A 26,782-nucleotide genomic window follows, 5' to 3' on the forward strand; every position below is an offset into this window, starting at 1 on the left:
GCTGTAAAACTGGGGGAACCACAAAAATTGCCGTCTCAATTGTTTGCTGAAAGAATATGGAAGACGGCAAGGAATATTTTCTTTTTCATCACTTTGAACCTCTGAGCTCATGAAGGCATTATTGGGTTTAATAAAATAATTTTTTCGCAGTGCAATAACAATTTTAAGCCAAAGTAAATGACAACATCTACTTATAGGTTTTCTTCTTGCACAAATTGTAGCTATTGTGATTCCGAAGGAAATTTTCCACTTTGGTGAAAATAAAGTTTTTTCTTATCTTACCTTTTATGTCCATATAATACCATTTGTAGTGTTTTAAATATTTTCATGTATTCTGCACAGCATTTTGGACCGTTTGACAATTTAAACTGGAACTATGTCACTTTCAGTTGTTATAAAAAAATATGTATATATTAAACATTGGTGAAATTGGGCCTCTGTCTCTTTAAGTAGCTTGTGCTCTTTTCGTCAAACACTTTATTAAGGGTCTTTGTTGTGTTAAAGTAAAAGAAATTATGGATAAAACACAGATGATGTCAGGTCAGACGTCATGAATGACGTCACAGCCATCCATCTAGAAGAGATGACGTCACTCATGACGTCTGACCTGACATCATCTGTGTTTTAATCAGAATTTTTTCCTTTTTAAAAATTTTTTTTAGTGCTTTTTTAACTGCTTGCTACATGGTCAACGTGAGTGACTAGTAATAACGACGACGGCGGTACCTCCTGCGTCTACGGCGATAGTAGCCGCTTCTGCGCCTCCTACGCCTGTAGTATCGCCTCCTTCTACGCCTGTAGGAGCGACGTCGCCGTCGTCGTCTACGTGCCATGGTAGCAATGCTGCGCTAAGCTAAGTGATCTTTTATTCAAGGTCTTTTGAAATAAGAGCTTGTGATGTCATCAATGACATCAGAAGTGGTGACATCACATTTATGTAAATTGTGATGACGTGGAGTGATGTCACCAATGACATCACTCCATAGATGTTTTAAAGTGACGTATGATCAACCTGGGTTTTATGCTAATCATCATCTATCTGGAAATTTATTTTCTGCAACATTTCTATTTGTAAATTTGTATAAATGTTAGTATTTTTTATTGTGTCTTTTATTTCAATTGCTTTTCCACCATAATATTCTTATTTTAATAATTTGTAAGTTATTTTAATTTTAAGAATTTTGTCAAAAATTAAATTAAATTCTTGTATTACTTTTCCGGTGAGAGTTTTGGTCTAATGTGAGCAGCTAATGACGACGGCCACACCACATCGGCGAACAGAGTCAGCCATGGTTTACATCCGAATTTACCACATCTAGTTTCCTCTGCAATGTTTCTCATTGAACAGTTCATGTAGCTCACTGGTTTGTTATAAGGGAAGCATCTCACTATTCTGGTGGAGATAGTGTTGTTTACACAGACGTTTATATAATTGTGGCTGGCAAAGAACAATCCGATCTGTAACCTCAAAACAACCCTGTAGGCCTTATTGGTTGATATACGTTTCAATTTTTAAAATCTTAGACTGAAATGCTACATGTTGAGTGCTGGTGGTTAAGGATGAAGGACAGACATCCTACATATACGGTCAGATAAACGGTACGTCCTGTTTCTACGCCTCCTACGCCTGTAGGAGCGTCGTCGCCGTCATTGTCAATGAGCCAAGATAGCAAAGCTGTATCGAAGTAATGGGTCTTTGAAGAATTTTTAATTAATATACATTACAATAATTTCCCTTTGGATCAATAAAGTATTTTTGAATTAGAATTTAATTGAAGAACTTTTAAAGTAACAGCCTGTGATGTCAACAGTTACATCATATTTCTGACAATCACTCATGACATCACACCTGACATTATCTGTGCTTCTTTCTTATTTTGCATGACTTTTTTAGTGCTTTTACGTGCTTGCTACATGTTTAACGTGAGCGGCTAATGACAGCAGACATGCCTCCCTCGTCTACGTCCGGAGGAGACGTTTTGACGCCTCTTCCGGCCGCGGACTTTGCGATTCTTGCGACCCCTCCTACGCCTCTGAGGGTTTTCGTCATCAGAGGAGGACGATGACGACGAGCGTCGTCTGCGTCGTGCTCTACGTGCCATTGTAGCAATGCTGCGCTAAGCTAAGTGGTTTTTTATTCAAGGACTTCTGAAGTAACAGCCTGTGATGTCATCGATGACATCACTCCATTCTTGTCCATCTCTGATGACATCAGACTTGACATAATCTGTGCCTCTTCCTTTTTCATCAGAATGTAGTTCTAAATAACTTAAAGTGAATCGAGAGGTGTGACCGATCTCTTGCTGAATATTTGGTGTGTGGGAATATTTGTACCACATGTTACTGCTTTACAAAGAAACTGAAAGAAAAACAGATTTGCAATGTTTATTGTTTTGGACCCAGCATTACACTTAAATCTGTGATTTAATCCTGTAGCATACAATGTAATGATGACATAATCCACCATACAGGTTGTAGTTATGCTGTTGATCACTGTAGTACTCAGCTGCTCATGAGGCATTTATCCATCTTTTACAATTTTCCAGACTGTTTGGGTTTTGGAAATAGAATAAACTCTATTCTGCCCTCTCAAATGGATGCTCCCTACTGACAATCAACTATTTTTTTCTGATTACTTTTCATCAAATCTCGATGAGCACATCCCGTTCACAGTGATAAGCTCCAATAGCCTTGACTGAGATTCAGTTCCTCAAGGTCAAAGCTTGTTTGATTTTTCCAGTCAGACCCAGAAACAGAGGAAGTGGAGCATCCCGCAACCAGTAAGCGGTTTATGAATGGTGAGAGAACAAGAAAACGCTTCGTCTTTTCCAGCATCCATTGTACAGCGAATACAGTTGGAAAACTTGCTGACCAAGTTTAAGATACAGACTCAGCACCTCAATGCATATGTGGCAATATCTGGTGATTTTAATCACTCTCTTCTACACCGCCATCATTTCAAAACACTTGCTCTAGCAGAGAAAACAAGACATTGATTCATAAATCTCCGAATCAAGACCTCCTTTGGTGAAAACAGATCACAATCTTGAAGCAACAGATTGGATTTCCCTTTGCCAGCCAAATGGAGATGACATCAATGTTATGACTGAGTGAGTCACAGATTATATAAACGCCTGTGTGGACAGCACCATCCCCACCAGAACAGTGAGATGCTTCCCTAATAATAAACTCTGGATCACCAGTGACCCAAATGAACTGTTAAACAAGAAAAAAGAACCTTTATGGAACAAGGGAGTTATTGATGAAGCAGCTCAAAGTCAAGTACAGGAAGAATCTGGAGGACAAACTGCAGAGGAACAGGATGAAATGTGGTCAGGGAGGAAGAAGATCACAGGCTTCAAGCAAAAGGAGGATGAGAAGTCTGGACACAGCCAATGAGCTGAACACATTCTTCAACAGAGTCAGTTTAGTTCATCATCTCTTGACATCCCACAAGGTCTTGGAGAGACTCCTGCTGGTGTTCATCTGGACAATAGACTGGACTGGACTGGAGACGCAACAGTGAAGCATCTATAAGAAGTGCCAGTGCAGACTGGACTTCTTGAGGAAGCAAAGATCCTTCAAGGTTTACAGAAAGATGCTGCAGATCTTCTGCCAGTCTGTTGTTGAGAGTGTCATCTCTTCCGCCATCATCCTTTGGGGGCATCAGTATCAGAGCCAGGGACCTAAAAAGGCCCAATAACCTGATAAAGAAGGCTGGTTCTGTTCTGGGGATGATGACGGGAAGAAGGATTTTAGATAAAATCACAGAATTTACTGTAATGCAGACCGCTTCAGGAGATCCTCTCTGAAAACAGTCTCTTTAATTAAAATGAGTTAAGACATTTATTTTCCCTTGGGGATCAATAAAGTATTTTTGAATTTGAAATGTGCTGGAGCCTTGGGTAGTGGTTGCTAGGTAACGGGTTAGTGGCAGCAGATTGTGACTTATTATTCGGTATGTTTTTAAAATGGTTCATTTTCCAGACATGAAAAAACTCTAATTTATTGCTGGAAAACAGTCGTGTGTTTTTTTTAAGCACTAGGACTTTTTCTAGGAGCCGTGAAAACCCAAACTGAACCACAAAGATGTGCAAAAAATGAATATTGTATAATAAGGTCCTCTTGAAACAATCCAGACACGGAGACACTAATAAAACCTGCAGGACAGCCTTCCTGGAGGACTGGATTTGAGGATCCCTGATCTACTGGTTGTTTGACAAGGAGGAATTTACAGAGAGAAAAAAAAGAGAAAGACAAAGGGAACGCTTTTCAGTTGAAAAGCACATGCTACATGTTTCTCGCTTACCAGAAACATGTAGCATGTAACATGTAGCAACAGGCCTACCTCATAAGCCTGCGGACAGAGGAGGCGTTGTGGCGCCTTTTATGGCCGCGGACCTTGGTAGGTTTGCGGGCTCTCCTGCGCCGGTAGGCCTCAGAGGATAGCCGTCTCTGTCATGATCTACGTGTCATTGTAGCAATGCTATGCTAAGCTAAGTTGTCTTTCATTCAAGAATTTTTTTAAGTATAAATGACATCACATCCATGCCTGACTATGACTGATGACATCAGACCTGACAATGTCTGTGCCTTTTCTTTTTAAAACGTATTTAGCGTGAAGTGTGACCAACCTGACCGATACTTTGCCAACAATTTTGTCTGTTTGACAGCAACAAATCTGACTTTCACTAAAATGGCTCCAATTCAAAACTTCCACATGTGCATCATCACAGCTCCTAGACGGCTGATGGTACAAACACAAAACGTGACACGGTTGTTCACCGAAGCTTCCTGCTACCTACGGTGTACATGTCACATCAATGGCAATTTTATTTTCTAAGTTAGAGGATGTGGTTTGTAACCAAGTAAAAACAGTTTTCAGCATTCATCCATTTTCTCCCACATCTCTGACATCATAATGTGACGTTAATATTGTATTTAAGCAATTAAAGAGTAGCTCTTTGGACACTAGACATAGCAATAAGCTTTTAAAGTAAAATAAACTAAAGTTGACTTATTAAATCAACTGAGTTAATGTTAGCCATCATGTTAGTGTAAGCATAATAGTAGCATTTAAGCCAACATTTTTTTTGTTTTTAGCTAATTATAAATCAGAATATACTGATTGGATCAAGTTACTGTTACTCAGCATGAAATTGTAACCAATGCGGTTGTGAAAGAGGGAGAAGAGTCACGTGACAAGACTACTTTGTTGTTGACTCACAGCAAAATAAAGGGCACTAGAGTCAAATCACAATTAGAAAAAAAGGAAAGAAAATAGAAGAAAGAATAGAAAAAGAGAAAGACGAGAAAAAGGAAAATAAAAAAGTGCATGCTACAATTGAACGAGAGCGACTAATGACAACAGACTCTCCCACGTCTGCAGACAGACGAGGCGTTTTGGCGCCTCTTCCGGCTGCGAAATTTGATAGCCTTACGAACTCTCCTACGACGGGGCGCGTTGGAGGATCGCTGTCTGCGTCGTACTCTACGTGCCATTGTAGCAATGCTACGGCTAAGCTAAGTGGCCTTTTATTCAAGAACTTTCGAATTCACAGCTGGTGATGTCATCAATGACATCACATCCATGCATGACATCAGTCCTGACATTATCTGTGCCTCTTCCTTTTTCATCAAAATGTAAGTCAGCATATTTTAAACCTGTTCGCTAATGAATCAGGTCAAAGGTTAGGATTTTAAATTTATATGGTTAGTTCTTTTTTGCTAAATTCCTCTTGACATCTTTTCTTGAAAAAAATTTATACAGAAGTTTATTTTCTCAAAACATTTTCATATTTAAATTGGTGGAAATGTTTGTTAACTGTTTAGTTCAATTCTGTCTCATAACTGTTTTCTGCTTCCTGCAGAAGAAAAGACATAAAACAGAGACAACGCCCGAACGGGTGGTTGTTTGACAAGAAAGGATAAAAAAAGATGGAGGGAAAACTGAAACGTGCATGCTAGTGCTGGGCGGTGGTGAAGGGATAAAGCACGCGGCGCCTCAGTCGTAGAGGCCTCAGTTCTCTATGCAGCGGTCACAGGTTCGAGTCCGGCCTGCTGACCTTTGCCACATGCCTTTCCCTTCTCTCCTCTCTCATAACACCGTTTTTTTTGTTTACACTCAGTCAAATAAAGGCCACTAGAGCCAAAAACAAAGAAAAAAGCGCATGCTACATGCTTAATGAGAACAACTGACAACAAGCCTACTTCATGCGTCTGCGGACAGACGAGGCATTGTGGCGCCTCTTCTGGCCGCGGGCCTTGGTAGGTTTGCGGGGCCTCCTGCGCCGGTAGGCGTCGGAGGACCGTCGTCTCTGTCGCGATTTACGTGCCATGATAGCAATGCTGTGCCAGGCTAAGTGGTCTCTATTCAAGAACTTTTGAAGTAACAGTCTGTGATGTCATCAGTGACATCACATATATTTGTGACTATACCTGACATCACACCTGACTTGATCTGTGCCTCTTCCTTTTTCATCAAAATGTAATTCAGTGACTTTTAAAGGGAAACGGAAGGTGTGACCGATAGGTTTTATGTTAATTTATATGGATAGTTCTTTTTTATTTCCTCTTTTCTTAAAACCTTTCTATCTGATAACAGTTGAATAAACGTCACTAGTGCCGAGAAGTCATGAAGGGGCAGTGAATGCACAGATTTATTACATTCTGCAGGTTTTATGAAACAGGTCATTTTCCAGAATCCAATGGCCAAAAAACAGCCTGGAGTTTTTTTAAATACTTGGGTTTTTAGAAGCAGTATGGACTTTTAAAAATGTGCAAAATGTGAATTTTGCTTGGCCCATCCCCTCTACAGCAGCCTCCCACTCAGAAACAATTACCACAGTGCAGATGGAATATCCCAAAACCAATTTCTGTATTTCAGCTGTCTGCCAAAGCCCTGCATGCTTCACTACCAGAGCCGGTTGCTAGGAAACCTGGGGCTAAAGGTCATCAAAAGAGCCAGACATTTTTTTTCCATCTACCTCGTGGAGGGGGGAGGACTGTTTAACGATTAAATGACAACCAGTTCACACAGACTGTCAGCACTGTGACATCCTGACCCACAAACATTTGCTCTCTGCGGTGCATGTGGCCGTGTGTGAAGCACCAGGGACTCACCTTGTGTGTGTTTGGCTTGATGCACCGGATGAAGTACGGGTTGGACGTGCTCAGGGTGGCCAGCAGGGAGTGCAAAGAGTCCTGGAAAAACAAGAACACTCTTATTTCTTACTTTCTATCATCCTTCTTAGCTCAACAGATTCAACTTTTAATTTGCACTTTTACTGATGTAATTAGTGGAAACTTCATTACTGTAAATATATTAACAAAATTCAAAAAAGAAAATGTATGTATACATATATGTAGATTTATGTGTATATAGTATGGAGAATAGTATTCAATGTGTAGTATTCCCCGGTATACTAGAAAGTATACCGGGGAATGGTATTCTGTACTTTCTACAGAATTCTATATTCTGCATATTAGTAAGAAAATTTTCTATAGAAAAAGTACATAGAAAGCTCCTCTGCTGTTTGCTCCCAGTTTGACTTGCCTTGAACTGGGAGCTGACGGTGGGCCGTCTGTGCTTGGTGCTGCTCTTCAGCGTGTCCTGCTTGTTTCGGCTCAATACGTGTTCAAACAGATCATAGACAAAATCCAACCTGGCAAACAAAGGGCGGAGTCAGAAATCAGGTGATAAAAGTCAAAAACATTTTTCATCCTGAAAATCCCTCCGGTCTGTAAAAACACGCAGCCGACCTGCTTTCTCTCAGCATGTTGAGGATGTCATCCCTGAAAGTGTCTCTGTTCTTCTCCAGCATCCCCCTCACGTCATACACCACCTGGAAACGGCCACAAGGGGGCAGCATGGTTTTACAGGAGCAAAGCACAGCAGAGAAGAAACTTTTTTCTCCTCACAATTTTCAGATCTCAATAAAAACACAAAGTCAACAGCAGTAAAAATATCAGAGGCGGTTACCTCTCCTGCATAATGTCTGACTCCGAATAGGTGCACAGCAACACGAGGTTTCACATAAAATGGATTTTTCTGCAGAAAAAAGAAAAAGTCAATTATTATTCTCAGGTAATAAGCTTCACAAAGTCAAACAGGACACACAAGATATATAATTTACCCTTTTTTCATTAATCTAGTGCTAAATCAGAGCTCATTTTATTCAAATTTTAAGTCTCATTTTTACTATTTGGATAAATTATGAAGCTCCTTTTTGTTTTTTTTTAACAATCCATACAAATAAAATTAATATTGACCATGCGTAGCTACTGAATAACATAAATTAGCCTGTTTTTAAAATGGGAAAGACAGGAGAACATTCCATTCAGGTGGGATAAATATGTAAAAATGTGATTTAAGACTTTTGACTTTATAATTTATTTTTCCAGTGATTTTATGACAATTTGTGCGTCTCGCATAAATATAAAATGGCTCCACACTAAAAACGAGAGGAGGATGCTGGAGACCAACCGAGTGCTGGCTGTGGAGCTTCTCCAGTAAGGTGTCGTCTGTGGCTTTGGGGAAGTGACTCTCCTCGTTCATCAGCGCCAGGAGACCCAGTTTCTAAGAACAAATGAAAAGTTTGACATTCAAACTGTTCCTGCAGAGTTTAGAGCAAATAATAAATAAATGTTTATTACCAAAATAAACTTGATTTGTCTCATTAATTTACATGTGTCATTTTAATCTGACGTAAAATTGTTTTACAAACTTTAAAAATAATCCAGTTTGGAGTAAGAAATCATCTGCGTACCTTCTCAATCAAATCCAGACACTCTCCATTGTCCATCCAGTTGATGTCGACCCAAACCAGGCCCTCTCTGCAGGAAGAGCAGGAACAAACGAACAGTTTTGTTTTCCAGAACAACAAGAAACAACAGAGAGCTGACAGGAAAATTATGTTGGACTGTTTCAGTTCAAAATGAAACATCAAGCGTTTTCCTTCGACACATTTTACATTTCAAAGCTTCTCACTTCCCCAGATGGAGGCTCTGTTTCCATTAAATATTCTACATAGATACATTTATGGCCTTTTAGAAACTCAGTGTATTTATCTGCATGTGCCAACAGCTGTTTATAAAACCCAAAAAGTGAATGTAAAACTGCTACTCTATCGCTTGAGACACAACCGAGTCTCTGTGTGTCACAAACAAAATGTCCCCATTAAAACCTTAAATTCAAGATCTGAGGTTGCCATACACATCCACTGTTTAATTTACTTTAAGATCATCCAATTTGATTTTTTTCAAAATGTGGAACAGCTGAAATGTTTTTAAATGTTTTTCCATCGTCTGTTTCCCTTCTTTCCATTTCAACCCAGACCTGAAACGGCTGAAAAAGAACGAAACGTTCTGCGTGGAGGAAAACAAACGAAGCGTCGCCACCTACTTGTTGTATTCAAGTTGCTCCAGGGAGAAAATGTGCTTATTGAAATATTCCTGAAGCTTCTCGTTTGCATAGTTGATGTTGAACTGCTCAAAGCGGTTAACCTGAGGGGAGCAAAGCAAAATACTAAAATCATGAACAGTAAAACATTCCTGAGGTTTGTACATCAATCCAAAACTAAATACACAGATAATACAGGAATACGATGAACAGAATTACAAGATCATGTTATAAAGTGTTTATTATTGATCTGTCAAGAAAATCCGAGCTCATCCCACTTCCCCATGCTGGAGATTTTAGTTTAACAGTAATAATAAATAAAGTTATCTTTAAAATGAATCACTCAAGTGACATCAAGGCCCAACAGTAGACTTAAGTGTCAATAAAGTTAGTTTAACAGTAATAATAAATAAAGTTATCTTTAAAATGAATCACTCAAGTGACATCAAGGCCCAACAGTAGACTTAAGTGTCAATAAAGTTAGTTTAACAGTAATAATAAATAAAATTATCTTTAAAATGAATCACTCAAGTGATATCAAGGCCCAACAGTAGACTTAAGTGTCAATAAAATAAATCTAGTTGTGTGTGTTGTTTTTGTCTCATGCAAACTTTGCTTTAATTCTACATTTTTCTATCTAATCATAAGAAATCATAGTCAGTCAGAGAGATTCATGAAACAAGAAAAGCAGGTTTCCTGGAAAAAGAGGAAGTTTCCAGCCTGCAGATTTATAAAAATAGCTGAGACTATTCCTTAGTTTAAAGTATGAAAGTTTTAAAGAATGAAATCTAAACATTATTAGTAATTGGATAAGATTCAAAGTAAAATACTTATATGAATATTGGTTTACTTGTAATAATACACTTATATTTGTGGGAACTACAAGAAAAACAAGTAACTGTAACTTTAGTAGTAAATAATTAGAATCATGTATTATTCTTGGTTTCTTTTCAGAAAAACATCTGTAATAACTCACATTAAGATTATAATAAGAATAATTAATAAGTTATGGTTATAAAATCATAAATGAATGATAGATCAGAGAAGCTGAAGAAAATAAATGTGATATAAGTTATGGTTATAAAATTATAAATGAATGCTAAATCAGAGAAGCTAAAGAAAATAAATGTGATATAAATGTGATTTTGACATTAAACTTGAAATGGTGTAAAAAGGTGTAACTGCAATTAAACATCACTGATATGTTGGAGGTAGAGAGTAGGTGAAAGGTTGTGCAGGCAAGGGACACAGGAGGTTGAGCAACCCTGAGACATTGGCACAGACATCAGGAAATGTCTGTAAGACAGTGATGGATATGAGATCATCTGTCTAAGCAGACAGCAGGCGCACCAGGGGGGTGGATGAACCCTATATAAGGTGAGTGCAAAAGAGGAACCGTTCGTTGGATCCTCCGGGCAGCTTCGAGCCAAGATCGAGATGGACAAAGAACTCTGAAGCTGAAGAAGAGCCGGGGCCACGGAGCCGGAGACTGTCCTGCACATGGAGACCAACCCGTCTGGCCCACAATCTGTGGCTTCGAATCGCACTTCTCTCATCGGCTGGGTTCTGACCCCAAAGACAAAGATGAAGACAAAGACAAGGAAGAAGAACTAGTGCCTTTTTTCCTGCCAGCACCAAGTCCTGTGTGACCTCAGCATCCATGCGGAGAAGAAGCTCATCGGACCTGCGGAGATCCTGGCCTTCGCCGATCAACATCTTCCTCCTGTTGCAACACCTTCTTCATCATCGTGCCAGGTCTGGGGTTCGAGGCGCCAAACTCCGTCCGTCTCTCTCAAAGGTTCCCTTTTTTAGTTCTCAGTATCAGCAGTAGGGAAAGATAGACTAGATGATTGATTTTACTTATTTGATTATTTCTGCTACTGAATTAAGCTGTACTGACCCTTGCAAAAATGCCTTACTAATAAAATATTTAGCATAAAGAAAATCTAAAAGATGTTGTGGACATTCAGTTAATGAGTCACCTTAAAGTTCTTTGATGGTTGTAAAATAGCTGTGATGTTTGATTCTGGAGAGGAAGAGGTGGAAAATGTTTTTAGGTTGCTGGTAGCCCATATTTAAAACCTCATCCTTGGGACTCGCCCGAGTCACTAAAACCTACCTGGTTCAATAACAAATGCAAGTTGCAAAATAGAGAACGAGCGACCGTTAACAGGTGTGCTCTGTGAAACTAGTTGGCTGTAGGCTGCTCAGTCTGGCTAATTCACAGGGGGAAGAAGGGTGGGACACCTGGATGTAGGCCGTCAGATAACCAGGCGAATCGTTTCTCGAAACCAGCTTAAACAGAGTTTACTTCAGTTCTGGACAGGGTAAATCCCAGCAGATTTAGGAAACTCAACGTACCCGTTAGACGGAGAGCTGGTAGCACATCTCCCCTCTCAGAAGAGGAAGTACGAGAGTGAGAGAGTAGAGACAGAAAGGAGGGGGGGGGGGGGGGGGGGGGTGTTGCGCAACAACAGATCTCACACATCAAAGATAAGGTAAATGCAAACCTCAAAGTTCTCAAATCCAAAAATGTCGAGGATGCTGATGGATTTGAAGTCCTCCTTGCTCCGGATGCGGTGGTTCAGCTTGTGAATGATCCAGTTGAAACACTGGGAATAAAGTGCCATGGCCATGGAGTCCCTGGAGTCCACCGCCTTCAAAAACACAGATTATTAGAAAACAGATTACATTAATATTCACTCAGGCAGACATGAATCACCACAGAAATAAGCAGAACTGAAGCTGATGAAACTTATAAGTTAATTTAGAATAATAAAAAAGGATTTTTGTTGTTTTCTGGGAGTTAAAAAGTGTAAACTAACAAGTATCTTAAAGCCAGTGGAAGGCTTTAGAGCAGAGGTGATGTGCTGTAATTTCTTAGTTTTAGTGAGAAAAGGCCGACTTTGTAACTGTGTTTATGTGACTGTGGAGGTTCAGGTCTGACCCAGATTTCAGGCCTGATCAGTAGTTTATGACTGAATCAGTGTGCTCACTCTTGATTGTTCCTCTTTAAAAACAATAATTTAAGTTTAATTCCCGTTGAGCTGAATAAACATCGACTTGTCTCTGAATCAGAGCTTCAACAGGTTTGTGATGTTAACATTGTAATGTCTGTATCTACGTAGTTATGGTAACGAATCTTGTTTGTTATAATTAAAAGCTTTTTATTGTTATTTAACTTTTTATCCTGAGTTCATCACTTGCTGGACTTTGTCAGGAACAGCTCAGAACTTTTGTTAAAATAAAAGCATTTTCTCTGTATTTCATCCTACATGCATTGACCTCTGACCTGTTCGACTGTTAGCGGCGTGGAGATCTCCTCCCCCCTGAGGATCATGGAGCGGTGAGTCAGGACTTCTGCCAGCTGATCCGAGTTCAGGCCCAGAAGTTCAGACGTCCAACTCAGAGCTGCAGAATAAAAACAACAAAATCCACAGCTTTCACAAATATCAAGTAAACTCAGAAACTCTGGAAAGATTTCAAACATTCGTTAAAACATTCGTTATGCATAATAGATTTTTACAACACAATCAAAAACTCTCAGATATGATTAAAGATGCAGGATGTTTTTTCTGTCAGGACAGAGACGAGCTGGTAGAGAAAATGGCAACGTAAAAACAGTGAAGAGTGGAAGGCGAGGATGAATTTTCCAACCTGATTTGGAGGCGACCTGAGCGCCTCCAGCCGTCATGAACTCGATGTTTCCTGCATGGAGAATCCCCGCCAGGAGGCGCAGGATCTCCCTGATGTTCTCCTCTGTGAACTGCATGGTTTGCATCGCGTTCTGAAAACCACAGACACGAAGGAGACGTAGCTGAAAAACCTCAGCATGAATACCAGCCGATCTGCTGCTGAGTTATTAAATAAACTGGTCTCATGTCTTTGTGTCGTTTGGCATTATTTACAGTCAATATGTTCTCAGTTTTGAGGTTTTCACTGGTGGAAGTTTATCAATAACTTCTTAAACATTGATAAGATACAACCTACGTACACTGAGGTGGGAAATAAAAAAGACAAGCAGTAAACATATACACTGAAATTAAATTAGAATAAAACATATAGACATAAAAATCAGTTATGTTTAAACCACCCTTAAAGTAACAGCACAGAATAAAGATAATTTCTCTTCCTGATGTTGAAGATTTCAGACTTTTCTAATCAGACCAACTATGTGCTTAAACTAGAAGTGCAGGTGACGTTTAGGTTTTGAATGTGTTTGCTCAGAGAGACTCTGTGTCGGTACCAGAACGTCCTGAAAGGTGCCGCTGTCGTTGATTGTCTTATCCTCCGTGCAGTTGGACTGTCTCAGGTAGTGGTAGCTTTCAGGACGCGTCAACCCAAACGCCTCTGCAGAAACAAACAGAAAACAATCTGATCCTCCTTCACAAAGCAAAATGTTACACAGCAATGACAAAACCCAAAGAAACTGTTCTCAAATAAATGTCATTTCTTTTTTATCTCACCTCTTTGCTGGTTGTTGGCTCCTGCTAATATGGCGTAAAAAATGTGATAGTTTCTCTCTCCTGGGTTCTGCCGCACAACTCGATTCTGAAGAAGATAAATACTGGTCAGAATATTGTCATCATTTATGTTTTTGCAGAGATGACTAAGATTTCCAGACAAATGAGAAGTTTTCCCAAAGTTTTTGTGATATTTTCTCAGTCTAAGTTTTAACGTTTAACATCACTTGAGCTCCGGCTGTTGCTTTAATCAGCTGTCAGACCATGAAGACTTAAACATCAGTGCTACACTTTAGCAGAAGTTGAGACTTGGAAGAATCACAAGCACTTACTTTCTCTAGCAGATCTTTCATCAGAAAATTATCAGTTAAGGTACAAAACAGTCAAATATCTCAGTTACAAAATTCATCAAAATGTCAGAAATGAATCCACAGACAAAGACAATAACACCTCAACAGTCCAGCACATAATACTAACCATCTATCAGTCATAATCTGGCTGCAAACCATAAAACTAAGGCTTACAAATATTAAAAACTGATTTAAGAAAATCTAAAAGCTATTTCACTTTCAACAGATATCTGGAGGAAGCCTTTTCCGACTTTAACCTCTTCCTACTTTAATTTCTCCAAAACCTTTTCCAGGTATAAAAAGAGGAAATGAGTTTCTGTCCATCTAACCCTGAGTGTGTTTGAAAGGATACAGTCAACAATTCTTCCTCCCTGGATGTTTCCCTTCTGACTGAAATGCAGCTGGACGAACTTCCCGAAGCGGCTCGAGTTGTTGTTGTAGACGGTCTTGGCGTTTCCGAAGGCCTCCATGATGGGGCTAAAGAGATAACGAGTCGTTAAACCATCAGGCAGAAGGTGAAGTGAGGTGGGAAGCAGGGAGCGTTAGCGTTAGCCGGGATAACAACCTGCTCTCCAGCAGCGCCTCCTCCACGTGCGACGTTTTATCTCTGCAGGAAACCTCCAGCGAGTGTTGGCTCATGGCGGACAGAAACCTCAAAATCAGCTTGGTGCTTTCGGTTTTACCAGCTCCACTTTCTCCACTGGGGACAAAAGAACAAAAAAAAATTATATTTACAGTTTATAGCTATAAAACTAGAATGGCAATAAAAAAGCATAATTTCAGGTCAGATCCAGAGGATTTGTGTTTTGTTTCCTGGGTCATTGCTTATTTTCTTTTATCTCAGGTGGAAAAGTTATTAGTAAAAACCGTCACTGTATAGAAGCACTGCAGGCCGCTATAAAAAATACAAAAAATAATACAAACATATATATATGTTCATAAAGCACAACCCCGAATTGAATAAAATCTAATGTGGTCCAATTTGATTTTTTTTAATAACTTTTATAAAAATCTTTATCTGTTCCATTACCAGCCTCCAGGTGGCGCCATAATGCTTCCCACCTGGCATCATCCATCATATTTACTGATACTTGTTTACATTTATCCTCATCAGAAGATATCAGAATCTGCCTGTCAATTTTATTTGGCAAGAAAAAAAAGTTAAATAAAGTTACACAAACACAAGTTGTTACTTCACCGGACAGAAAATCTATTTTTTGATTCCCAAAAATCAGAAAATCTGGAAGCAGTTAATGATTAAATAGGAAATTAAGACTTTGCTCATTTCTTCCTGACATGGCTCTCAGGTACTTCTCATCTGCTGGATTCATTTTGAGGCCTTTAAATCCTCTGTCCTTCTTTGGGCCTCAACTTGTCTCCTTCACCGTTAGTCTGAACACACAAAGTTCACTGAGCTATGGAGTAAAATGAATAAAAACGCAGCCAAAATCAAAAGCAAAGCCTGGAGGAGCACCGGTCTGGACCAGGGTAAGGAACTCTTTGGACCTTCAATAATCACTTTTAATAACTTTGGCTAAAATTACAAATTAAATGTAGATACTGAATGCAGGATTCAGCAACTCTTCAGTCTTTTTATGGTGCAGTTGCGGCTCTAAATTAGCTTCATTTTGCTGCTGAGACCCAAAATGTTTCTTTGGATTCTAAGAGCTGCAATAAAACTTACAGAAATGAAACTTGTTTTTGTATTGCAACAGTTAAAAGGACAAAAATCAGATATATTCATCACCATTTCAGGCTGAAACACAAACAAAAGCCATAAACTGTGTGTTACACTAAGCTGGCACTTAAAACAGCTACTCTCCTTTCACTGCGTTGATTACTATGATTCTGCATGTCCAACCATCCAGTCAGACACGTTGGACTGGTCTGTAATCACTGGTGCAGCGTGTCACTCCCAGTTAATCACTTACTGAGCGGACACAAGTCAGTTCCACGACCAAGACATGACGCCGCCTGCTGGCTGTCTCCGTTCTGTTCTTATAAAACACAAACCTGGTTTTCATTTAAAACAAAGCAGGAACATTGAAACTCTGAGTAAGGAGAGAATCTCCCACCAGAGAAGATGAAGTGACGACTTCTCCGATGCTGCAAGACTCCAGAGCGCCATGGATGAACAAACCGCCTAACCTGAGCTCTTAGTGGCACAACCAGGCCGGACTGAAGGACTAAATGTTTATTCCTTCATCTTCTTTATTGAGAGAAATTCTGTCTTTAAGCCGCTGACTTTAAATTAAAGCTACGTTCAAATGAGTGCTGCCTTCAGGTTTGTAAACATCTTTTAACAGTAAGTGTGACTTATCTGACTCTGCCCCTCTGGATAATGGTTGGGTAGATCCTTATAAAAGATAAAGTGGGAACTTTAAAGGTGAAACACTAAGGGAGGGAAAGCTGCAGAAAAGAGAACATAAGAAACAAAATATCCAAAAAATACTTAATATGTACAGACCTTTAGTCCAGTTTTAATCCCTCTATTTCTATAGTTTCTCTATAAAATATAACAAACAGTAAATAGTGTTTCACTGCTATGCTGACGATACTCAGCTGTGTTTATGTGTGTAGCTAGAAGAAGCTAACAGTCACTAGCTTCATTTCCATCCAGTTGTTTTGCAAATTCTGAGTAAACTTTTAAAATGTCGCAAAAAAAGAAAGAAAGTTGGGTTGTTTCCATCTACAAGTTTGGACCCAATTAAACTAAATTCTCAAAGTGCGATTAGCAGCTTAAGCACTTTGTTTATGTTAATGCTACATGTAGCTGTAATAAACAGGAAGTAAAGTTTGCAGACTAGAAGGAAACATCTCAGAAAAATGGAGAACTGGAACTGGAGGCCTGAAATTTCAGTTTTCAGAGTTTTGTGCCTCTGGTAAGGCACAGCCCCACTGGTGGATAGGAGCGATCGCTACATTAAAATTTATTCTTACTCCCCTTTAGTGAGTTATCTGCTTTTGGGAAAAGCCATGAACCATCTCAAGCAAGTGTAAAAACTTTTTGGCGGCTCCATCGATCTTTTCTAAAAACTGACGTTAACTTTTTAAGATGCTCACGTTTGTTTTGATGACATTTTCTCTCCTGAATGTTCTGCAATCTTCCTCTGTGAATTTGAGCCTTTTTTAAAATTGATTTATAATTTAACTGTTTTGTGTTCAAAGGAGTCATATCAATAAAAATTGGGCTAGCTCCAGCAGAAAAAAAAGACTGAGGGATCTTGTGCTGTTAAAAAGATGTGAAATTATACTTTATCATTACGTCTGAATAACGTGTAATGGTTAGATCCAGTCAGTAGAGAAGTATTCCCTACTAAAGTGGTGAAAACTGCTGTAATCTGCATGTTGAGGCGTTTGCATGTTGTCACAGTTCCAACATGTGCCTTGGGTTAACTGGTGTTATTACACTCCATGACTCGTTCCTCGTTCCTACAGGAGACAAAATGGGTTCAGATAAAGCAGAGCAGACATTTCTAACAGCCTTGTGGAGCAGGAACAGACAGAACTGCAGCAGCCAAGCAAACAACTCCAGCTGAGTCGCAGCGAACGCTCATACCTGACGGCCTCTGAGCAATCATTCATGACTTTAGGTTTAAAAATGAAGCTGAACTTTCACCTGTAAGCTGTGGATCAGGAAAAGGTTACGGTCCTGATGGAGAACAGGACCGAGGATGAAGTAAACACTCAGGGTTTCTGGCTGCAGCTGAGGCGAGGTGGGATGTTATGACAGCAGAGACGGAGGTTTGGAAACACGCATGGGAGACGACTGCAGCAGGCATTCAGGCTTTAGGTCACCAAGCAGCAGGAAGACCCACAGAAACGTCCCGACAGCTACAACCGTCGCACTAACATCACTTTTAAAGCTTTTTTTGTTAAAAAATCTATTCAGTAAATTATTATGCTAGAAAATTAGTTCTTTTTAAATACTTGGAAATGCATCTCTGACCGGCGACTTTACTTTAAAGTGATCTTAATCACTGAGATTTCTGGATGTTTTCAGAGTTTTCCTTTGGACTTTGGATGATTTCTCAGTTTTTCTTGTGCAGTTTGTCTCAAAAACAAGAAATTAGAGGAAAATATGAAACTGATTTGTGACTTTCAATCAATGCTACATGACCCAAATTACTTGGAATTTTTTTTTTTTTTACAGTGTTTGACGTTTTCTCACATGTTTAGTCTTTTGTAAATAGTTTAGACTATTGGGATGTCGGCTGTAACAGAGGTCCTTAAAGGTAACTCATTTAAAGGGCTTCTGGCGGCAAACACACACACACACACACACACACACACACACACACACACACACACACACACACCCACACACACACACACACACACACTCAGATCCATCTAAACAGCAGGCGGTCTTTGTGCCGTTCACTGGACCTCCACACGATGTTGCCACCCAAGGTAGAAACCCCCCACCGGCAGGAAGGAGGGAGTCTTTAGACCCACCAAACAGCATGTTGGACAAAGTGCCTGCACAGCTCTGGACCTCACCCAGACTCTTTGTACAAACACAGAGCTGCAGACTGAGTCCACTGAAAGAGTTTCTCAGAAAGTGAGTCGAGTCGTGACTGAAAGTGAGAGCGGTGTTATTCGACCGTCTGCTCAGGGAAAGAAAAGTGTTTTACAAGAAAACAGTGAAATGATCTTACTGAGATAAAACACCAGCTTGTTAGGCAACAAAGAAGATTAAGATTAAATTACTTCTTGCATGCACAGCTAAAGCCCACTTTGCCCCTCTGTGGGAGGCGGACGGCATCCGACCCTCTGTTCGGATTTAGGGAGCAACTTCCTGGTTGCTGAGACGCAGGCAACAAAACACAAACAGAAACTGTTTACACACAGAGCCAAGATCCAAAGAGTGGAAGAGGCTGAACCTCAGCTGGCTTCCTGTCCCACAACAAGCTCCATTCAGCTCACAAAGACCTTCGCAACAGGCCTTCGCTTACCTTCCCAACCATTAGCAACCCAACAGCAGCTTCCAAAACGCCACAGAAACAAACGCCTGGTTTGACTTCACTCTGGTATAAAGTTTGATTCAACAGGAAGTCATTTAGGTTGTTGAGTCTTTTTATTTGCATCTGAATAAAATAATAATAATTAGCTCTTCACAGTGAAGAGCTAATGTTGGACAATTACCTGTATTTATTGCCTAATTTCCAAAAACACATTGGTATAAAAATAAATCAAAACAACAATCTTTATTAAAAAACAAAACATGAAATAAAATGAAATACACAATTAAACTTGGCTGACTGCAGCCAGTTTTTATATATGAGAGAAAACAATTTGATCTACAACAATTATTGATATTTTACAAGTGATCAATTTGTCCCATTTTTGTTTAAATTTCACTTCTTTCAGTTGTAGAATAACAGTCATTTTTTTCAAATACAAATATTTTCTGCAAATCCTGATTAGGCAGTTCAGTGGAGACTTTCTGGTACAGAATAATTCAATGTTTTACACGCAGCTTTCCTCTTAATGCTGTGTAGCATTCAGTGTCTGACAGCAGCTGAACTTCATTCCAAACAATTCAGAGAAATAATAAAAAAAAATAAACATTTGAGACGTTCACTTTCTGAGTCTGCATTATTAATGCAACCTTTATGTGAGCAACGAAAAGTGAATCAGATATAAATTAGATTCCAAGTAAAAGACACTAAATCTATTATTGTTGTGATGGATGACGCCATAAAGCATGACAGAGTTTAAGGCCTTTATGGAAGCTTCTATCTTATTAAACCTGTTTTAATAACCTGGGAGTTTGGATTTGGCTCAGAATGTATAACTGCTGCCCTACCGACGTAATTAGATTATGGAAATGAATGTTGAGCAACTTCTTGTAGAAAGTGAACTTTCACAACTGTCTTTAAAACAACAAGGACTCTGCAGCATAAAAACCTCATTCTTACTATGAGGTCAAACTTGCTTTAAGAAGTTATGAATGCATTAAAAATGCTCCGTCCGTCTCATGTTGCACCTAAAACCAACATGGTGGGACGTTTTTTTGAACGCCGTACGGCCTCCTTTGTTCTGGTCCATTCCTTCCTTTAGTCACAGTTAACTTGTGACTCCCAGTGGAAACGAGGCAGAACAGAATCTCAGCAGATCCCCAGAGGAAAGCTCTCAGGCATGTTTTCACAGAGCTTCGCTGCTGGGCTTTCCTGACCCCAGATGCCTGACTAATTAACCAGGATCGAGACTATTGCGTTGACCTCACGCTCCACCTCTGGGGTCAAGAGGTCAGGGACAAAGTGCCGGGTCTGGATCTGATGACTGTGCAGGCTAACAGCCATGCAGCTCTGCACTGGAGGCTGTCAGCTTAGATCTTATTAAAATGAGGATCCAGGATGTTTCTCTTATTAAAAATAAATAAATCCTGATGCTTTCCAACAGGCTGTAACCAAAGCCTGTTGGAGGATTTAATGAACCCTGCGGAGGTCCGGCTGTCTGTGTTTTCAAATAATTAGCAACAATGAACACATGGTGTAGAATTATCCCTTACAGTTTGCATATCCGGCGTACATATGTCAGCGCAGATTGAGTTTCATCCATGTCGTTTTAATCTTAAGAACTTTTTGCAAAGAGCTTTAGCAAAACTGAGCTTACATCTTCACTCAGGGAGATTCCTGCTGATGATTCATTTAGACGGAACGGGTCTGAACTCGGTTCTGACGATCTCAAACCCAGCAGGAAATACAATTTCTGGGCAATAAAGAACAGGATGTCACTTTTCAAGTGAAGTGATAAAGTTCCTGTGTTGCTCTGTGTTTAAAGTGTTATTTCTGAGTAAAGTTGTTGTTTTTCTACAGACTTTGCACAAACATGCTAATAAATAGAGTTGGAGGATTCTCCAAGAAATCAGCTGGTGAGCGGAACTGACCGGCTCAAAAACACAATCTTTTCTGATCAGCTGCACACTGCCACACCACTCTTCAGTGCCAAAGTATTTACTGAGGGAACACGTTAGCTATTTTATTCAAAGGGTGGCCACAGTCTGTTTAGGTTGTTTCTAAATAAGTGTCCAACCTAACTTAAATATTTCCAACAAGAGATGGAAACCATTTGGGATTAGCTAATCGTTGTTCTCACTGAAAAGGCTAACTAGCTAAACAAGCTAATAAAGCATTTCTTCTGTATTTCATGTAATTAAACCGAATAATGTTTTGTCATTGTACAGTTTGTGTGGGATTGGATTAGGACGATTCAATGTGAAAAAGCAAAACTAGATAAAAAGTTTTCTGTTGTGTTTTGTACGTCTGGCAGCCATATTGGATTTTGAGACCAGGTTTGTTGACAAGCCTTTGACTTTTAAAGTCAGAACTACAGCAGATATCACTTGGGTTTATTTCTGTTAACTTTTTAATGTGTGTGGATTTGCTTGAGATTTTCCCAACTGAATATCTGATTTCTCCGTTTTTTATGAACTTTTGAGCTGAAACCAGAGGATGAACAGAACCAGGCCTGTCAAAACGCCGTCTTACCGCCAAACTGAGTTTTTAAAGTTTTTAAAATACTGGAGGCCAAACCGGAAGTATAGCTGAGTTTAAAATGCTTCTATCAAACTGACTCCTGAATAGTGTATGAATTTAAATGTGACAAAAGCAACGGTAGATATTGTTGCAGGAGAAATATTCCTTAATATAGAAAACATTCCAGCACCAAATAGACAATTTAGAGGGAAGTTATAAAAAAGCATGTATGTTAAAAGATAATAAGTTTGAATATCTTCCTCTCTCAGTCTAAAACTTAGTTTACAAGCTTAGTTTGCATGAAAGTTCCCCAGTTGTTCTGGTGTTGATGGCTGGTAAAACAGAGATTAAATGAACTTTTTGTTTTGATGAGGAGGTCCGATCTCCAGTCCAGGAAAACCCGCAGGACCCACATCAGTCCCTAAAGCACACCCAAACAAACGGGAGCTGACCCAGCACCCTGATCCTAAACGCTCAGGGTGCTGCTGCTGTCCTGGGTTCAACCTTTCAGCCAGATGTCGGACCCCGGCTCCGGGGATTAGCCCAGTTCACCCACCAGAGGCTCTGGGAGGTGAAGGCGCTGTGTTGGCAGATGTGGCGTCTCACAGTTTCCCCTGAAGGTTCTGGGTCTGGAAAAGTTCAATTAGGCTCTTTTGCACCAAAGAGGCAGAACTTGTCCTTCACCATCCGGTTTTGTTCTGTTCAGCTGAGCCAACAGAGAGATGCTAACGCAGGACCTGCTGCTGTAACAATGTACCTTAGAGTCTGAATCTGCTGTTTATTGCTCAATTAGCGAGAAAAAAAATGCCTTTGCTGTGCTTGGTGAATTTTTGAAGGATTTCCAAGAAATTTTGTGTTGAGGATGGCTTTTTGCTTAAGTGTGCAATAAAATCTCCCCAGGACTTGCGCTTTAAAGCAATGTGGTTGGTTGCAGGTAGGTACCGCATTAGTGGAAACGCAGACTGGCATTCATGAGCTTTAATGAGCAGATGGTCTCATGTGAGAGCTGGTTTCTTCATCCTCCTCCTCCTCCTCTTCTTTCACACCAGCTCCTGTTTCATTCGCCTGGATCTGATTACCAACAATCCCTAAATCCGAAGGGAAGGCTTCCTGTCTCGGCTGAAAGTGCCAGCTTGCAGATTTATAGCTCCTCTTCCTCTGTGTAAGGGGGGGGACCCGGCATGTTCCTCGTTTTATGGGGGGTCCGCTCCGGGTTTTCCTGGCCCGCCATCAGCAGACATGTTTCTGAGGGTCAGTGATCACCGGAACCGGTTCAGGTTCTGGAGCAGCTGTGCAGAACTCTGAACTCTGAGGCAAAACGACTGCCAGACTGACAGAAACTGTTAAAAATAAAACCAACAGCAAACCCATCTGGGTTCAGGTCGCGATCCAAGCTGCACAGTAACACGCAACATGTCGCTAAAGCAGGGCAGCCTTGTTCTCCAACAGAACCAACCAGAACCACAGAGCTGTTTGGAAAACATGAAGACTTTCAAGAATTGAGGAGGAAACGATGTTTGGTAAGACAGACGGAGAGTAAAGAAGAGTAAACATCGACATTTATGCACCAATCAGTAACCACTGCTTTAGTTAAATGCACTTAATCAATTTATCTATTGATTGTTACTTTTACTTTTTTAATGATTTAATTCCCTTTTTTATTATGTTAATATATTTATATACTTCTATGTTTTTTCTATTTAGTTTTTTTTTTACATCTACTTTTTAAGATTTTATAAATTACTTTGCTTAGTAAATTATTAGTTTGGAATTATCTGATCATTATTTTTTAGATATCTATTTTGTTTATCTACATATTTATATATTTTGTAATCTTTTGTAGGACTTGGAACCCGTTCATAACTGCATGCTGTTGTAGTTTTTATTTGATTTTGGAAACTATGTTTGCATTTATTCTTTCCATTTAAAAATTGTTCATTTACATAATTAGCTCTTTTGTTTTTCCTAGTTGGTTTTATACAAAACCTGTGTTGAATTTAACTAGGACTTAAGTTTTCTGTTTGTTTTTTACAACTTTGAATTCCACATGTGGAGCATCTGCACCGATACAGCTGTGTTCCCTCTGTTCTTTCAGTGTCTTTATTTTATAATCACTATTTAAGCCATCAACCTCATGTTGCTCTCTAACTGTGAGCAGCCTAGTTAAATCCTCCACAGATTCAGTCAGAGGTCGGACCTCCTTGCCAGGCAGAAACCCTCGGGCTGTTCTGGGGGTTTCTGCTCCGCCCTGCAATTATTCTCAGCTTCACACATCCGTCATTTACAGACCAACTGAAGCTCCAGAAGGTTTCTCTGTTTCTTCCCATCAGGATGAATTCAACAGGTCCAGATCTCCACTGTTAGTTTAATATTTTGTTGAGGATTAAGTTGAAAATCTGGCCAACAGCTCTACATTTAAAGACGAGTGTTTTATCAGGACACGTTTGGGTCAAAGGAAACAAGAGATAAAAAACACAGACCTGATAAATTTACATCCACTACACAACTGGAAACACATTTATCTAATTTTCTGCTTACATGTTTGATTCTTGCCACCACATCAAATCAAAGTATTAAAAACAACCATGAAAATTAATCTAATCTTATATTTACATATGCAAAAATATCAATGCCATAAGCAGGCATTTAAAGATGATATGTTTAAGTTATTTACAGAACATATGGTTCAATTTATCAGATTTTGCAAAATTATATAAAATGTTCACCTCTTGCCCAGAAGAGGATGTCAGCTGTTTGTTATTATTGGTAATTTATATAAAATCTCTGAGAGCTCGTCAGGTGTCTGTGGAGTTCTCCAGGGCTCCGTCTTTGGCCCATTTCAGCTCCTTCACATTTATTTTTATTAAAGGGCAAAGATGAAACATTATATGTATAAAACATTTAAATATGCAACATTTAAAACATATTTTACATTGAAGTAACTGGACTAAAGGGCTGGTGAGGAGTTTTACAGCCGTGCATTGGAAAGCTCAGTGTGACATTTACTCTGTTTTAGCAGACAGTAAACCACCAGGTTGTGTTTTAGCTGAAACTATAGTAAAAGGTCACGACTGTGGTCTGTGGTTTCTCCTTCTTGGCCGACCTCACCGCTCTGCTGTCATGGAACAAAAACACAACCAAACTCTTTTCTTCCTCTTCAGGTCATTCTGTGGTACACTAATAGTGTTATAAACTCCAGGCCTCTAAAATGAGTCTAAAATGTGTTAAATCCATAGGAAATAATGATTTCCTTCCTGAAAAGCAGAAGCTTTGTTGTAGCGATAAAAGTCAGAGGAATCAGTGAGATGTGAAGGAACACAAAGCAGATCTGCAGACAGAAACGCAGCTTTGTGCCGCAGTGGGACATGTTTGTGTTTACGCCTGCTCTGCCGCGCCACGGCGCATATTCCTCCCACTGACCGACATCCTGCCACACAAAAGGCCTTTCTGCTCCCTTAACAGAAGGACGGAGGCAAATGACACCAGCAGACGACCGAGGGAACATGAGGAGAGACTGCAAGCGGCGGCACGCAGCTTTCAGAGCGTCTCACTCTCAGCAACGCAGGACAGAAATTCTACTGGGTTTAACTTTTATCGGGTCAAAGCAAACCGAGTGCAAACTTTCCATTAAAATACATCTTTGATCCGCTGCATTGAGCTCTTCATTTACAAAGATCTAAACATAATACCACCTCCACTGAGTTTAATGAGGTTCCACAGTTCTTCATGGTTTTATTTTATTACTTATCTGATCTGAGATGCTGCGTTCATCAGCTTCAACCTCACAGACTATTCCTGATGTCCAGGATAAACCTCAATGTTTAAAAACGATTAAAAACATTAAATGGTTAAATGTGGTGGTACTAATTTCCTACAAATGGTTATTTCTGTAATAAACATATTAGAAAACTTCCTTTGATCATTTTATGTGAAAAAAACAGTTTTTAAGTTTTTAAATGCATTTGTTTCTACATGTTTTGATGATGAAGTTAGTTGTTATTTATTTCATTTTTCTTTTAGAACTTTATCTCATTTACATACATGCTAATATTTTTATTTTTCATAAATTACTTTTGGAATCACATTTAGTAAATTAGATTAAACATCCAGTTGAGTCTCGTTTGTCAGATTAAAAGAACTTTTTGAAAATAAGAACTTTTTATGACATATTAAACTAACTTTTCATTACATTTCTGTAATTAAACAGTTTTTTTGCTGGTTTGTTGTAATATTCTAAGTTTGATGTTCTGTTTTCGATAATTAAGTGTAAAACAGACATAATTAACAGAAATAAAGGCACACATCCATTTGTGTGTAATCTATAAAATAAATAGAATTTTTAATAATATTAAAATGTATTTTATTTTGTAGAGCTGCTATTTCTAAAAATAACAACAAACTTACAACTTATGTTATTTTCTATCTTTTTGTGTGAGTATTTTATTAATTGTTAAGCAGAAACTGAAGCAGCTGTTAACTTTATAGGTTGTAAAACGTGTTTAGGTTGATTTTAAAAGTCCCACATGTGTCTGATTATCCGATGAAACGGCCGGCTTTCAACTCAACGGCGGCTAATTGTCAGAAAACTGCTGGACTTTCGCCTCGAGCAAAAGGCTGAGACTCACTGACCGTCTCCAGCTTTTCAGTTCCAGCCAAAATGACCGACAATAACACGACTTACCCGCCTAAACAAGCCGAAATAAATCATCTGCAGTCAGCCACAGCCGACGCATCGACTTCCTCCCACCAAACGGACAAACGTCTGGTGGAGGGACAGGCTTGCGACGCCACAGGCTGCTTTTATGCACACTTTTATATAATCATACGTATTTTGGGAAAATTACAGCTGTTTGCAGCTTTTACTGAAAGTTGGCGTAGAAGAGACCACACAGCTGGCCTGAGAGCGAGCTGCCAGGGAACAAGTATTAGCTGTTAGAGATGCCAGGTGAGGTTTGGTGGAGAAAAGTTTTATTTCTGTTAAAAAAAAAATCTGAAGGGGCAATTTTACTAAAACTTAGCAGATTTATCCTCATTTAGATCAAGTTACGTTTATTTATGTTTATGTTAAACATGATAAAACATCAT

The 26,782-nt window shown here is 39.4% G+C and overlaps 1 protein-coding gene across 1 annotated transcript in view; it reads right to left on the reverse strand.

Annotated features, from left to right (window-relative positions):
• Nucleotides 1-26,782, reverse strand: part of myo10 (myosin X) — a 102,691-nt gene that overhangs the window by 27,248 nt on the left and 48,661 nt on the right. The window contains exons 5-19 of the mRNA XM_028020150.1: nt 14,779-14,913; nt 14,566-14,690; nt 14,196-14,209; nt 13,867-13,951; nt 13,647-13,750; nt 13,058-13,187; nt 12,693-12,811; nt 11,911-12,057; nt 9,404-9,504; nt 8,769-8,835; nt 8,486-8,578; nt 7,982-8,050; nt 7,762-7,844; nt 7,556-7,664; nt 7,123-7,203 (exon numbers count right to left, since the gene is read on the reverse strand). Coding sequence (XP_027875951.1) covers nt 7,123-7,203; nt 7,556-7,664; nt 7,762-7,844; nt 7,982-8,050; nt 8,486-8,578; nt 8,769-8,835; nt 9,404-9,504; nt 11,911-12,057; nt 12,693-12,811; nt 13,058-13,187; nt 13,647-13,750; nt 13,867-13,951; nt 14,196-14,209; nt 14,566-14,690; nt 14,779-14,913 — 1,462 coding nt within the window. The remainder of the gene's footprint in view (nt 1-7,122; nt 7,204-7,555; nt 7,665-7,761; nt 7,845-7,981; nt 8,051-8,485; nt 8,579-8,768; nt 8,836-9,403; nt 9,505-11,910; nt 12,058-12,692; nt 12,812-13,057; nt 13,188-13,646; nt 13,751-13,866; nt 13,952-14,195; nt 14,210-14,565; nt 14,691-14,778; nt 14,914-26,782) is intronic.

This window comes from Xiphophorus couchianus, chromosome 6 (assembly GCF_001444195.1).
Source record: "Xiphophorus couchianus chromosome 6, X_couchianus-1.0, whole genome shotgun sequence".
Lineage (NCBI taxonomy): Eukaryota > Metazoa > Chordata > Actinopteri > Cyprinodontiformes > Poeciliidae > Xiphophorus > Xiphophorus couchianus.